General features: G+C 60.7%; 1 protein-coding gene across 1 annotated transcript; it reads right to left on the reverse strand.

Annotated features, from left to right (window-relative positions):
- Positions 1-3,844: 3,844 nt before the first annotated feature.
- Positions 3,845-7,125, reverse strand: NTSR1 (neurotensin receptor 1). The gene is made up of 3 exons (XM_010987877.3): positions 6,927-7,125; positions 5,220-5,310; positions 3,845-4,112 (listed from the first exon to the last, which is right to left on the reverse strand). Exons 1-3 carry the CDS (start codon positions 7,114-7,116, stop codon positions 3,863-3,865), a joined length of 531 nt encoding a protein of 176 aa, XP_010986179.3. The 5' UTR covers positions 7,117-7,125; the 3' UTR covers positions 3,845-3,862.
- Between the last annotated feature and the right edge of the window lie 6,853 nt (positions 7,126-13,978).

Below are 13,978 nucleotides of genomic sequence, written 5' to 3' on the forward strand. Positions count from 1 at the left end.
CCCTCCCGCAAGGAACCCCGTCATTCTTGAAACAGGTTGGGGGTGGCAGGAACTGAGGGGAGGGGCTCTTGCTTTGGGCCCTGGTTCTGGGCCTGGCTGGGGCTCCCGGGGGGTGCGGGAGCAGGACGAAGCCCCCACATCTCTCTCTTCACCCTAGAGGGAGGAGGGGAGGTGGGACAGGGCGGGGCCCAGGCAGACAGGAGGGCAGTGTCCAGGCACCCGGGGGCTGGCTGACCCCCTCGTGAGCTGGCCCGCAGGCTGAGACCTGGCACCCTCTCTGACACAGGGAGCAGGACGGCAGGCTGAGAACCGGCACCCTCTCTGACACGGGGAGCAGGCCCGCGGGCCGGGAGGGTTAGGGTGAGGGTGAGGGTTAGGGTGCAGGCTGGGTTAGGGTTAGGGTTAGGGTCAGGGTCAGGGAGTTGGCTGGGTGTGTCCGCGGGCCCCAGCTCCGCGTCTCCCCTTCCCCAGCGGCTCCCGGCCCCACCTTGCCCCGTTCTCTCCACGCGGAGTCATTCCCTTCGTGAATTCAGCCTGGACGTGGTTTCCATGGTGTTCTGATAAAAACTGGAATTCAAATCATAATTGTGGGAAGTGGTGGGGGGCAGTGGGAGGAAGGTGGGGTGGGTAGGGGAGAGGAAGGGAGGGAGGGGCTTTTTCTGTACTCAGGTTCCGGAGCCAGCTACTGGCTTTTTTTCCCTTTCTTCAAATGTATTTTAAAATGTATGGAATTCTCTCCCAAGTCCTCCCCCTGTTGCCTAGCGACAGGGATGGAGCCAGAGGTGCCTTCCTGCAGGAGAGTGGATTCCTCTCCTGTCCATGTGCTGCTGGAACAGGGCCCGGAGCTCAGAAAACCTGCAGGAGGCCGGAGGGGCTCATCCAGAGCTCTGGCCTCATGGGACTGTGGCACTGAGGTGCGACTACGGTCTGGGACTGCCTGCCACTACCCCAAATTTCTTTCTCCATGATGATCCTGAAATTCCTGTGTTAGAGTTTTATTTCTTTGGATAGTCTTGTAAAATGTCAGTGCACCTACTGGAGTGGGAATCCTAGGACTTCCTTGCTGATGAGGCCAGTGACTCGTCAGTGCAGAGGCCGGGAGCCTCAGCCCTCGCCCTGGGACGTCGAGACACTTGATGAAGGGGCACCTGGCAGGTGAATGAATGAGTGAAGGGGGACCGTGGGGAAGACTGCCAAGGAGGCTCACGGGGGGAGGACGGGGGCCTGCAGTCTAGAAGGACGCTTCCCTCCTCATCCCCGAGGCTGGGGGCCGTCAGGAGCCCTGCTGTGGGGGCTGAAGGTGGAGCAGGGGAAGAGGAGAGCGGAGGGGGACTCCCCGATGCAGAAGGCATCTCCGGGCGGGAGGTTCCAGACGGGGTGGCTGAGCAAGGGGACAGGCTTAGTGCTGCCCTGCCCTGGGTCCCCACCTGCTGGCCCCCAGGGAGAAGCTGCCTTGGTCCCCCAGTTCCCTGGGCTGGTTGAGGGGCCTTGGAGACCAGAGTCAAACAGTCACAGGACCCTGCACCCCCTCTTCATTGGGCCTCCCCTGTGCCCAGGCCACAGATCAGGACACTGAGGCAGGGTGTTGCCACGTGGCCAGTGTGTATCCGGGACCCCGTGGCTCAGGAGGGGCCTGCCCCTGCACAAGCGGCGTCTTAAAGCTCTGGGTGGGGGCACGACCCGAGCTGGGGGCCTGGTCCCCGCCCCCAGCCTTTGAGAGACAGGCCCAAAGCCAAGGCGTTTCCGGTGAAAGAGACCAGCTCAGGGCCGTCTGCGCGCCAGTGAGCGTCTGATGAGGAACGAGTGAGTGCCGGCCCCCTCAGGGGGCCGGTCCCGGGGTCCACAGTCGCCTTTACTCCTTTACTGAGAGTCAGGGGTTGTCCCTGTCGCTGCAGGACACGTGATGCGGCGGGGCCAGCGCATACCGTGGGGTTTTGCCACCAGGGCTGACCGGTCACGTGGGCACTGGGCTCTGAGACCACATGCACGGCACACAGAACCGGCCTCTGAGGTTGAAAGGAGACGTGGCCAGAACTGGGGCAGACACGGGTCCCCTCCTGTGCCATGAAGTGGGCACAGCAAAGGGGACTCGGGGCTCAGCTGCAGGCCCCACCCACTTGCCCCCCGTGGCGCCTGGGGCTGTGGGCACCTCATCCCGCGTCCCCTCCGTCCACTCCAGGCTGAGGCCTCCGGGGCCGTCACATCCAGTCGTGGCCGGGTGGGTGGGAAGACCACGCCCACGCCCAGGGCTCAGGGGACTCGCTGGGGACTGAAGGGGGCCCGAGGCCCAGGGATGTCAGGGGCGGCCTGGGGACCTGTTCACAGAGCCCAGGCCCTCCTTTTGGAGGCTGACGCCCGGGCCTGGACTTGATCTTTGCTGAACTCAGATGCCCACTTGCCAGGCCGGGCTGGGGGCTGCAATGACCTTGGGCCTGTCCACTGGGCTCCCCTGGTGTCAGTGGCCACTGAGTCATGGGAGGGCTGCCTGGCCTGGGGACCGGCTGGTGGCCCTGTTCTTGGTGAATAGCTCGGAGGAGGATTTTGTGGGGCTCAAGTCATACATTGATTCACAGCAGAGTGTCCAGATCCGAAGTGACACTGGACACTGTAGCCTCCAACTCGCCGTGTTTGTGGGTGGGGAGGCTGAGTCCTGGCTGACCCTGACTCTGATCCCAAGTCAGGGCTGACCCCGCGGGTCATCTGCCTGTCTGACCGTCTGCCTGCTCCCAGGCCCAGGGAGAACCTGCTTCAAAGGGCCTGCGTGTCACTCTCAGGGCCTTTCTGCCACTCGAGGTCCCAGCTGGTCCAGGGCAGCTTCCCTGGGATCCGCTTTCCCCTGGCGCAGGGCACCTTCCTGGGGCCAGGCCATTCTGTTTGGAGACTGGCTCCCAGACACCAAGGAGGTGCCTGTGCTCTGGGCGCCCGGAGCTGGGGCTGGGCCTGCCTGGCGGCTGTGACAGACAGGTCTGGGCCTCAGCCTGGCTGCTGGCCAGTGGGCTGCCTGTACCCATGGCTCCTCCTCCTCACCTGCGGCCCAGTCCCCAGGGCTGGCATCTCTTGGAGCCCAGCTGAGACTCCCCTCTGCCTTGGGACGAACACCCGGAGGCAGCTCGGAGCCAGGCTGCAGGAGCTCAGCTGGACAGTGGCCGTGAGAGGGCACGGGGACGTCCCTGTCGTGGCCTGGGCCACTGGGACTGCACTGACCTGGCCTTGATTCTGCAGAGCCGGGATGGAGGGGCTCGAGGCCGAGCTGCCCCGCGGTGTCCCTGCAGAGCCTTGCCTCCTCTGACCACAGGCGAGACGGGGAGGCCCGGGTCGGGGTGATACCAGGCTGGCCCCTTCGTTGTCCTCTTGAGATGTCAAAGCCTCCTGGGACTCGTCCTCGGAGAGGTGTGGGGCCAGGTGCCTGCGGTGCGTGGGGCTGACTCGCTTCTGAGCTGAGGTGCAATGGGGGTCTTCTCGGCGGCACCAGGACAGTGGTGGTCCTGCCGGCAGGGCTCCTTCCAGCGCCAGCTCTCGGGGTCACCGCCCTCCCCACGCCGGCCTGGCTGCCGGGGAGCCTGGCCCCAACTGCTCCTTCTTTCTCCCCTGACATCCATTAGTCCGAGAACAAAGAAGCCTGCCTTCCACCCAACACTAATTCCTCTTCATTCAAGGCCCTTTTTGGATCTGGATCAACCTCTCTCTGGCTTTCAAAGAAGAGAGGAGGCGGGGGAGAGGGAAAGGGAGAGAGGAGGTGTGGAGAAGAAGCGGGGCCCCTGGGGTGCGGGGGCCCCGAGCAGCCTCGCTGGGGCCACCCCCCTGCTGAGTCGGGGGCGGAGGCCGAGTGGCAGCCCCTCCCGCCCGTCCCAGCCCTGCCGCCCTAGTACAGCGCTTCCCGGGTGACGTTGCTGGAGAAGGTGTGGTTGCTGGACACGCTGTTAGCCTTCCTCGAGAAGGTCGGCCTCTTCCTCCTGCGCCCCCACAGGGGACAGAGGCAGGCCAGGGTGGACAGGAAGGTCTGGCGGAAGCTGGCGGAGACGAGGTTGTAGAGGATGGGGTTGATGGTGGAGCTGACGTAGAAGAGGGCGTTGGTCAGCATGTAGAAGTAGTGGTAGAAGTCGTAGAGGAACCTGTGGCCGGGAGAGGGTGCTCAGACCCCGCCGGGGCCGTGGGGCCTGCGAGCGGCAGCCCCTGGCTGATGGCGGCTGCAGGCGTGGGGGCGTGGGGCAATAATGCGAAAGCACTGGTACATTTTCTGATGTGGGGGTATTTCCTAATAAATTCCAGGGTTTTGGCTTCTCTTGAGGAGCTGGAAGTCCTGACCACACTCCCGCCTGGCACCAGTCAGCTGAGCTGCTGAGCCGAGTTGCAGCCGCCTCCTGGGGCAGGGTGGGCCTCTCTACTTTGCTGCAGTCTCCACCTCTCCCTGCAGCCCGCCTGGCCTGCCCTTCCTTGTGCAGAATCCCAGCCAGGGCTGCAGGGCTAGGCTGGAGCCTACCCTCAACTGAACGGCCAGGGCAGGAACCCAGTCCAAACCTCCCAGCAGCTGTGCACCTCATCCCCGGCTTGCTTGCCTCCACCCACAGGGGCCTCACTCCCTCACCAGGCAGCTCCCTTCACCCCCAGGCTGCCCTGAGTTTCTGAAATCCTTCATTTTAACTTGTGCTCCACACCCTGTAACTTCTCTTCCTTCCCAGACTTGCTCCCCATCACTTGGAAGAACCCATGACCCTTGGATCTGGCAGCCTTGCTGTGCAGAAGAGCTCACACAGTGGGATCCAGAAAGGCTGCCATCTCAGGGAGGCCCCGCTGGCCAGGCTGGCCTCGCTGGTGTCCACGTGTCATATGGCCTCACCGGCACACGTCACAGCATGGGCATGATGCTCTTGGAGCCTGGGGGGTCCTCTGAGCAGCTCCTCCAGTCTGAGGGTGGCCTGGGAGCCCCGGCAGGCGCCGTCCCTTCTCCCACACAGCAGAGCCATCCTTGCCTTGTCACTCCCCAGGCGCCCCCAAGACTGTCTCATTCGGGGACTGTCTTACCATCTGCTTCTGTTCTCTGGCAGCAGCTTCCTTAAGAGTCTGTGTCTCCACCGCCTTCTGCCCCCAGCCCAGTCACAGTCCCACCTGGGGGCCCACTGGGGGACACCTGACCCGCGGCTGAGCCGCTCCTCCCAGCGCCCCTCCCTGCACCCTCCTACTCTGGGGGGCACGCCCCGCCCCAGCCTCCCGGTACTCACGGGGTCCACTGCTCGTCCGAGATGTAGCAGAACATAAGGCGCCGCACGTGGTAGGGCAGCCAGCAGACCACGAAGGCGATGACCACGGCACCTGCGACACAGACACAGGCCTCAGGAAAGTGGACAGACACGTCCCGTGTCCATGGGTTGAAAGACTTAATCCTGTTAGGATGACAAGGCTGCCCAAAGCGATCTACGGATTCAATGCAATATCGATTGAAATGCTGATGACATCTTGGGCAGAAATAGAAGAATTCACTTGGAATCTCAAGGGGACCCTGAACGGCCAAAACATCTTGAGAAAGAAGAACAAAGCTGGAGGAATCACACCTCCCGACTTCAAACCTACCACAAAGCTACAGTCATCAAAACAGTGCGGTGCTGGCATCAGGACAGACATGCAGACCAACGGCCTAGAACAGAGGACCCGGAATGACGCCCTGACACATATGGTCAGATGACCTTCTGCAGGACACCAAGGCCATTCACCGGGGAAGGCTGTCTTTTCAACAAATGTGCTGGGAAAACCGGACACTGACAAGCAAAAGAATGGAGCTGGACCCTTACCTCACACCATGTGCAAAAATTAACTCAAAATGGATCGAAGATCCAGACATAATAGCTAAGCGTATGAAACACTCAGAAGAAAACACAGCACAAAATTTTCACAATATTTAATTTGAAAGTGACTTCTTAGATAGTGCACCAAACGTACAGATGAAAGAATAAGTAAATAACCTGGGCTACGTGAAAATGAGGACACAGTTAACAGACTGAAAAGGCAGCACATTCGCATCAGCTCTCAGACAAGGGGCTAACATCCTGGGTTTGCAGTGCGCTAAACGCAGCAACAAAAAGGCAACAGCCCTGTTCAAAAATGGGCAATGAGCAGTCGTTTCTCTGAAGATCTCCGAATGGCCTAAAAGCACCTGAAAAGGTGCTCGGCGTGGCTGATCACCAGGGAAAGGCCAGTCAAAGCTGCAGCAGGATACAGCCTCGCACACAGTAGGAAGGCAACCGCCAAGAGAACAAAAACAGAACAGAAAACAGTAATTTGGGGGAAGGCATGGAAACACTGGAACATTTGTGCACTGTTGGTGGGAATGTAAAATGGTGCAGCCACTTCAGAAAACAGTGTGGCTGTTCAAAAATATTTTTTAATTCAAAAAGTCAAAAATGGAATTAGCATATGATTCAGCAACTCTACTCCCGGGCAAATGCCCCCAAAGAACGGAAAGCTGGAGCGCAGACGGGCTCCAGCGCCTCAGCACAGCAGCTCCTGGCAGAGGCCACACGGTGGACGCAGCCCAGGCGTCCACTGGCGGATGATGGAGAAACAAAACACGGCCCATCCCTACCGTGGAATGCCATTCAGTCTTGAAAAGGAAGGACATCCTGACACCTGCGACCGCATGGATGAGACTTGAGGACGTTGTTACTCACGTGAATAAACAGTCAGAAACAGCACAAATACTGTGGGATTCCGCCTACAGTCGGCACTGAGCGTCGTCAAATTTGTAGGTGCAGGAAGTAGAACGATGGTTACCAGGGGCTGGGGGTGGGGAGGGGACTCGTGGTCTAGTGGCCTTGGCCCTGACATGCTCCACTGCCCAGGTCTCTAAGCCTCCCTGGTTTGTTGGTGGGGAGCTCACTGCCTTGCCAGCCCCTGGCCACCGCCCGCCCCTGGAGGGCCCAGCTGTTACGTACGTAAGACCTGGACGCCGTGCCGCAGGGCCTGGGCCCTGCCGGGCTCGATGGACATGCTGAAGTCGCTGTGCTGGTCCCCAGCCGTGCACACCCGGCCCTGCTCGGCCGCCTGGCGGACCATCACAGTCAGCTTGTTGGCGATGATGGTGTTCAAGATGGAGATGACCACCATGGGGAAGATGAAGGACATGAAGGTGTTGATCTGCAGAGGGACGGGGAAGGGCGCATGGGACACTTGCCAGCATGGGGGTCGAGGGCCTGGAGTGTGGGTGGCGTTTGGCCCACCCATCCCCCGACCGACTCTCCGCCTGCTCTCCCACCCTGGCTCTGAGGAGGTTCGCAGACTCTCCGCCACCTTGGGGAGGCCCTGGGTGCGGGGTCCAGCCTGTAGATGGGGTGGAGAGAGACCTTGGGGCGCCCTGGCTGCAGTGAAGGGCTGGGGCTCCGTGTCCCCAGGTCTGGATGTGGATGCGGCTCCACCTGACTGCTCTCCAGGACTGCCAGCCGGGCCAGCATCCCTCCCCCGCACACGGACAGTTAGGGCACAAAGGGAAGCCCCTTCCCCCGCCCCACCTCACGGCACAGCCTCTCAGAGTGTTGAAAAGTGCTTCCTTTTGGCACCTCTAGCTGAGGCACCAGTCTGCCTCCGGGGAAGCTGAGTCTCAGGGCACTGTGGGGTCTGCCAAAGTCACCGGCTCAGAGATGGCTGGACCTGGACTTGAGCCAGAGCCTGGCCCTTTGTGCTCAGCCTGAGCGGCCACGGCCTCCTCCAGCTGGCACCGCTGCTCAGGACAGGAGCGCAAACCCGCCAGTGGAGGAGCGGGACTGAGCCCACGTGGCCGCACGTGGCCCTGAGCAGTGATGGGGAACAGGCGTCCCCTGGAGCTGGTCCCGACCGGCATCCTCCCGGGGCCGTGGGATAACAGCCTCGCGTCGTCTGCTAAGTGCGTGGGCCCTCACCGCGTATTCCGAGGCCTGTGCTTTCAGGCGCTCACAGCCTGAGGCTTCCTGCCACGGCCTGGAGCTTCTCTGTCCCTGCCGCGCTGCCCTGACACTCTCTGAACTTCAGACTCGAGGAGGCTTTAGGCTGCTCCTGGGCAGACGCCTGCGCTGGCCTGGCCTGGCAGCTGCGGTTCCTCACAAGGTCTCGGGTGCTGCCCTGGGGGCTCCCTGGGCCCTACGCTGACTCCTCACGACGCCTCCTCCCCCGGGTTTGCCTGCAGCCCTGAGAGCAGAGCTGCAGGTCCTGCACGGAGGCCCCCTCTATGGTACAGCTGTGATGGTCTCACCAGGGTGAGGACAGTCCAGCTGGGTCCTGCTAATATGGGCAGCGGCCATGGAGGACAAGGCAGCCAAGAAGGGCCGGAGGTTCTGGCAGGTGGGTGGGTTTGCTCCCCGGACCCCCTGAGGTCAGGTGTCTGTCCGGCAGCTCACACCCGATCTCTCTGGGGCGCTGGCCGAGGCCTCCGCAGATCCCGCCCGCCCTGTGGTGCTCCAGAGCCCTCTCGGGAGGACGCCAGGCCTCCGGGAGAGAGCAGCTGGGGTTGCCGGCAGCTCCCTTTGAAAAAGACTCCACTGAACTAGAGGACAAACACTCCGGAGATGGGCTGCTGGGCCCTCGAGTGGGGCCTTTTCCACACTTGGGACCCTGCTGGGTCCCGGGAGCATCTCTGCCAGGCACCCTTCTCTCCTGTGTCTACAGGTCCAGAGACGGGGGCCCACCCCACCTCCCTCGGTTTCTCCACTCCCCGCTTGGAGTCCACCTTCCGAGGGACACTGAGGGGCTGGCGCGGCTGAGGGGCAGCTCTGGACCAGGGGCTGGGCAGGGGTGCGGGGGACGCCGGGCCCCGGCCCAGGAGACAAACTGATTCCTTGTGAGTCACTACTGCTGGATATAATTTAAACAGAACGAGTGTCTCCAACACAGATTTTAAATGTCAAAACATTTAAAATACCATACTTCGCCGTGCATAGGCAGCAAAAACAGCCACCTCTGGGGGCCATGAGCAGTGGACCAGGCTGGCAGGTTGTGGGGTCTGGTCTGAGGCCCCCAGTGGCTCCTCCAGTTAGGAGTCCAGGCCCTGGATCCTGTGGTCCCAGAGCAGGGAGAGTGCCCCCCGAAGAGGCTCGGGCCAGCACAGGCTTCCAGAGTGGGGGTGACTTCCCTTGGTTACCCTGTCCCTTCCGGCCTGGAGATGAGGAGTGAATCTGGATTGTGGGGGTGCCAGGGGCCCACCCCTCTCCTGGGGTCCGCCTTCTCTTGCCAAGGCTCACAGCTCGGAGGAGGGAGCCTGTGCCCCCTTTCCGCACTCTGTCCCCTACTTCTGGGAACAGGGGAGAAGCCCACCCCTGCGCAAAGTCCCCAGGAGACACGGCAAGTGTTGTCGCAGGAGAGACAGAAGGGTTAGGAGGGCAGCCAGGGCCCTCCTGGGACAGAGACGCATGGACGCGGGCAGGCTGTGCCGCCTCTGTGCGTCTGCTCGTTACAGGTGAGAACACTTGTGAACAGACAGGCTGACTCTAAAATTCAAGTGGAAAAAAACAATCTAAGACTAGCCAGGAAACTTCTGGAAAGGAAGGGTGACAGGTCAGTAGGGGACGGGGTGGCATTGGCCTTACCAGCTACCAGAAAGACGTTAATGAGAACAGTTTGGCACGAAGAAATCAGAGGAGCAGGAGAGAGGCCAGAAATCGCTCCCGATGAGGCAAACGTGGAACGTGGTAGAGGTGGCGTCTGAGCCAGTGGGAGAAGGTGGGTGACGGCCAGCACAGCCCGGGGCCTGGACACTCAGGACCTGCTGTCTCTGCCCGCCCAGCACCCCCCGCCCCTTCCCAGGACCTCCCCTGCGCTTCTCCGGGACTGTCCGCCCCCTTGCAGACCTGGCCAATGAGCACATTCCAAAAGGCCCAAGTGGGCTCTCATTGGACAAATGCAGGCCACGTGTTCAACCCTGCACTAATCATGTTTGCCGTGTGAGGGTCAGCCCCAGGAAAGAGAACCACCTTTGGAAGGGGGGAGGGTGCCGCTGAGCTGGAAAACTGCTTCTGTGTCCATTAGTGCCATTTTCCCTAGGGCCTGCTTAAGAATGGAGCCAGCACAGCCTAAAGGAAAGCTCCCTGATGACGTCATTCGAGCTCCTGGATCCAGCTATGCCTGCAGCCATCACTCCTAGACTTGAAGTCTTTCTTGAGCAAAATAAATATTCCTTTATTCCCCTTAAGACAATCTGAGTGAGTTCCTGGAACTTTTACTCCTAACTCACAGAGATCTCACACTACAAAATGGAGCAAAGATGAAAACATAGAAATAAAAGCTCTAAGACTGCTAGAAGAAATCGTAAAACTTTTGCTTTTCACTATGTATGTTGGAATTTAAAAGATGAAGTGGCTTAGGCATTGCTGTAAATTTTTGCTATAAACTAATTGATGGAAAAAAAACCAAATTCTTTCTATCCTGGGAGGAATTCCTGTCCCACCTTGCCCTCCAAATATACCTGTAACTATGACCCTGGGCCCTCCTGTCTCATTCACTCAGACTGTAGGATGTCGAGGGCAGGGACTCGGCCCTGGGCCCCAGGTTGCCCAGGAGGACACAGATCCCAGAGCTGGAGCCTCGAGAATCCAGGTCCTGGCATGGGGCAGCTACAGATCTCACCTCAGAGCCCATCTTTCTGTCCCTGAGACAGCGGCCAGGCATGCTCCATCTCTGTCTGGACTGACCACTCGGCAAGATCTGACCATACCAGGCAGCCTGCCTGGGGGAGGATAGATCTTCTGAGGGCCAGGTGACATGTTTAGATGCCTCCCTGCCTCCCTCCCTCTCCCTGACCTGAGCTGAAAACTTCTGAGATGGGTAGGACCACCAGGAAGTTCCAGGATGCCTGGGGTTGGGGAACCTGGGGGTGAGGGTGTCTGTGGGTTGAGGAACCTGGGGCTTTTAGCGCCTGGGGCCTGGAGACTTTGGCTTCACACAGACGGGAGCCCCTGGCCTGTCCGCTGACCAGCTGTGCCCTCAGGCAGTTCCAGAGGGGCCTGTCGGCCTCAGCGTTCTCATTACTAACAAGGGGACAATGATGGTGCTGAGAGAAGGGTTCATGCTCGCTGGCACCCAGGATCAGTACTTCAGCCTGGGAGCTGGGGTGGGTGCTCTGAGGGCACTGCCAGGGGCCAGTCCTGCTGGGGACTCAGGGCCTGGTCTCTGCCCTCCAGTATTTGTAATGTTTTGAAGGAGAGAGAGTGAAATGATTGAACAACAAAAAGAGTGAACAGGGACACAGGTGTGCCTGGGAGGGAGGGCTGGCCTCGACTGTGCCTGCAGACAGGTGCGGCTGCCAGTGGAATGCACACAGCTGGCCCAGCCCCAGCCCGCAGCCGGGGGTAGGGGTCCTCATGCCTGGATAGCGCTCTGCCGCCTCCTTCTTTCATGGCTGTCGTCCCATCTACCCTTCCTCCGAGGAGCGATCGCTTGTTTTGTACCGGCCTGTCTCTCTAATTGATCCCATTGTGTTTAGGAGAAGAGACGGCCCCCGGGCTCCCTGAGCATCTCGGCTCAACAACCAGCCCCTGGTGAGTGGGAAGGTGCAAAATATCAAAACACCGCTCAGGGTGTTTGCAAAACCCAGAGGCTTATACAGTAGCTCCAGAGGCTTCTGGCGGGGGGGAGGGGGGGCAGCTGAGAGGAGGGGCTTCCTGTCCAAACTCTCCCCTGTGGAGCCACTGGGACAGCCCTGCTGGCCCGGCCCCCTAGCAGACCACCAACCCCAGCCAGGCCCAGGCCTTAGGGGCCACCTCCCTCTAACCCCCAGCTGAAAAGCCCCCTCCCTCCTGGCCACTGCTGGTGACAGAGCAGCGATGTAAGTCACTCCAGAGCCCCTGAGTGTCGCCGTCACTCTGTGCAGACTTGCTCAAAAACCAGAACTCCAGTAACGGCTCTGACACTCACCCCTCGGGCTGGTTTATAAGTTATGATGCATCCACACATGGAGAATGACCGAAAGGCAGGCCAAGGTCATGGTCTAGTGAAAAGAACAAGCAGAGAGCAGCTGGCAGGTCAGCGAAGCAAGGAGACAGCTTTATGCCCAGGGCAGGCCTCTGAAGAGAAGCCTAGCTGAGGCCGACACAGGCCGACTCAGGGAGAGGCTGGGGGGCTGGGAGGCTCCTGGTGCATCCTCCTGAAGCCAGAGCACCTGAATGGAACACACGTGTGTCCTCTGACAAGTGCCCAAGTCCCTGCCCCCACGGTTACAGGAGGGCCACACGCCCCACCCTGCCGCCCTGGGACCAGAGCTCAGTGCATCCACCCTCGTTTCAGAGGTGGAACACCAGGGCTGGGAGGCAGGAAAGGTCCTTCAAGGTGACAGGTCCCAGAATTCCCCAGGGCTGACATCGTCCGGAGGGACCCTCTGTCCTCCAGCACCCCCATCTCATGAGAACCTCAACCCTCTGGATGCTGCTGGGGTCTAGCATTCAAAGCTCTGCCACCCAGCAGGGTACACGTGGTCCAGGGCGGACAGGCACCTGGGAAAGAGGACAGACCAGCGTCGAGGGCCCCGGGGGCTGTGGGTCAGTCCTGACTGCAGACCCAAGCATCTGCGGAGAAGCCCACCCAGTGTGTGCCTCCAGGAGGGGCCCCAAACTTCCCCCAGAACTGCCTGCATTTCTGAGGCACCTCGTGAGTCACCTTAGTGCCTGAAAGGTCACCACGGGGAGGGGGCTCCATGGACTGTGTGCGGCTGGGGGCCCAGCCTGCTGCCCTGGGACAACAGTCTCCGCTCCTCACAACGCAGTCCATCCCACCATTAGGTGGCGTTAGTGCTGGGTCTTGGCTCAATACGGAAAAGGGCATTTTAAGTCCCCCTAACTTCCACTCTCTGGTTGACGCACCTTTAGCTGACTCTTGGCAGAGCACGTTCCACGGGCAGCGCTCTGCACCTGTCACCTCATGGAATCCCCACGTCAGATCTACGACGTAGTGGCTGTTCTCGCTCTACAGGGGGAAAAGTCCAGACCCAGTCTGACCACAGCCCGGCTCCCACTTCCTGTGTCGTGGGGCCACCCGCGAGCAGACAGCAGACGAGTGGGGCACCCACTGACTGTGGGCGAGAGCAGGGGGACCTTGTCCTCACTGGTGAAGCTTCGGTGGGTGCGTGCCCCACCCACATCTTCCCAGAGGGGACACTTTGGGTGACTGCAAATTCATGAGAACGACTTCTAATCCAAAGGCCACGACCCCTTGGTGATCTCCCAAGACCGAACGTCTGTCCATCTTGCTCTCCTCCTTTTGATCTCCCTTCTGCCCCCCGCCCCGGTCCCCGAGCTCCTCTTCTGGCTTGGAATTTCTGGGAGAGGACGGACCAGGGACTTTCAGGGTGGAGAGAAGCCACGAGCCCCAGGGCGCCTGGAGTTCAGCACCACGGACAGTATCCGGCGAAGGGAAGGGCTGCCCTGATGGGGAGAGAGACTGGGCTCGGAAAGAACTGGGGTTGGGGAGTGGGGTGGGGACCCCCCCAGCCAGGTGGGGGCAGGGGCCGTCATGAATACTCCATTCTTCCCCAGACCCCTCTTGTCCTCTGATGAGGGGCAGGTGAGCAGCCTGTAGCCTCCCCAGGAGGACCCTGCCCACAGCCCCACTGCCTGTGCAGCCAGCAGCCCTGTACGCGGGAGCCTCTTCCCTGCTGGAGCCACAGAGGCCGCAGTCTGAGCATGAACTTGGTGAAACAGAAGCCCCCCCCCGGTCCCTGCAGCCACATCCTGTCTGCTCCCGGCTGTGCTGCAGCCCTGGCACCAGCCAGGCTGCTGGGAGACCCTCAATTGGATTAGGGAAATGGCCTTCCCAATGCGCCTGCCCCTCCACCTGTGCTGGGGTTGCTGTCCTCCTAGAGGGACAGGATGCGACCCCTCCCCTTGGCAGCACACAGGGCAGGTGCGGGGGGCCTGACTTCTGCGTGAGTTGGAGGTAGAGGGCTAGTTAACTGCCCTGGGCATGGCAAATGGGGTGGTGAGTCATGTTTCAGGCATGCCAGCCCCTCTCAAAACTGCATTGAAGCCATCTG

The sequence above is a fragment of the Camelus dromedarius genome, chromosome 18 (assembly GCF_036321535.1).
Source record: "Camelus dromedarius isolate mCamDro1 chromosome 18, mCamDro1.pat, whole genome shotgun sequence".
Taxonomy (NCBI): domain Eukaryota; kingdom Metazoa; phylum Chordata; class Mammalia; order Artiodactyla; family Camelidae; genus Camelus; species Camelus dromedarius.

What these genes read in the sequence shown, in the direction of transcription:
- NTSR1 (XM_010987877.3), bottom strand. Translation starts at nt 7,116, where the DNA reads ATGTCCTTCATCTTCCCCATGGTGGTCATCTCCATCTTGAACACCATC. An exon ending in GCACGGCGTCCAGGTCTTAC is followed by an intron (nt 5,311 to 6,926) that starts GTACGTAACAGC and finishes TCTGTGTCGCAG; the next exon opens with GTGCCGTGGTCATCGCCTTC. An exon ending in TCGGACGAGCAGTGGACCCC is followed by an intron (nt 4,113 to 5,219) that starts GTGAGTACCGGG and finishes TCCCGGCCACAG; the next exon opens with GTTCCTCTACGACTTCTACC.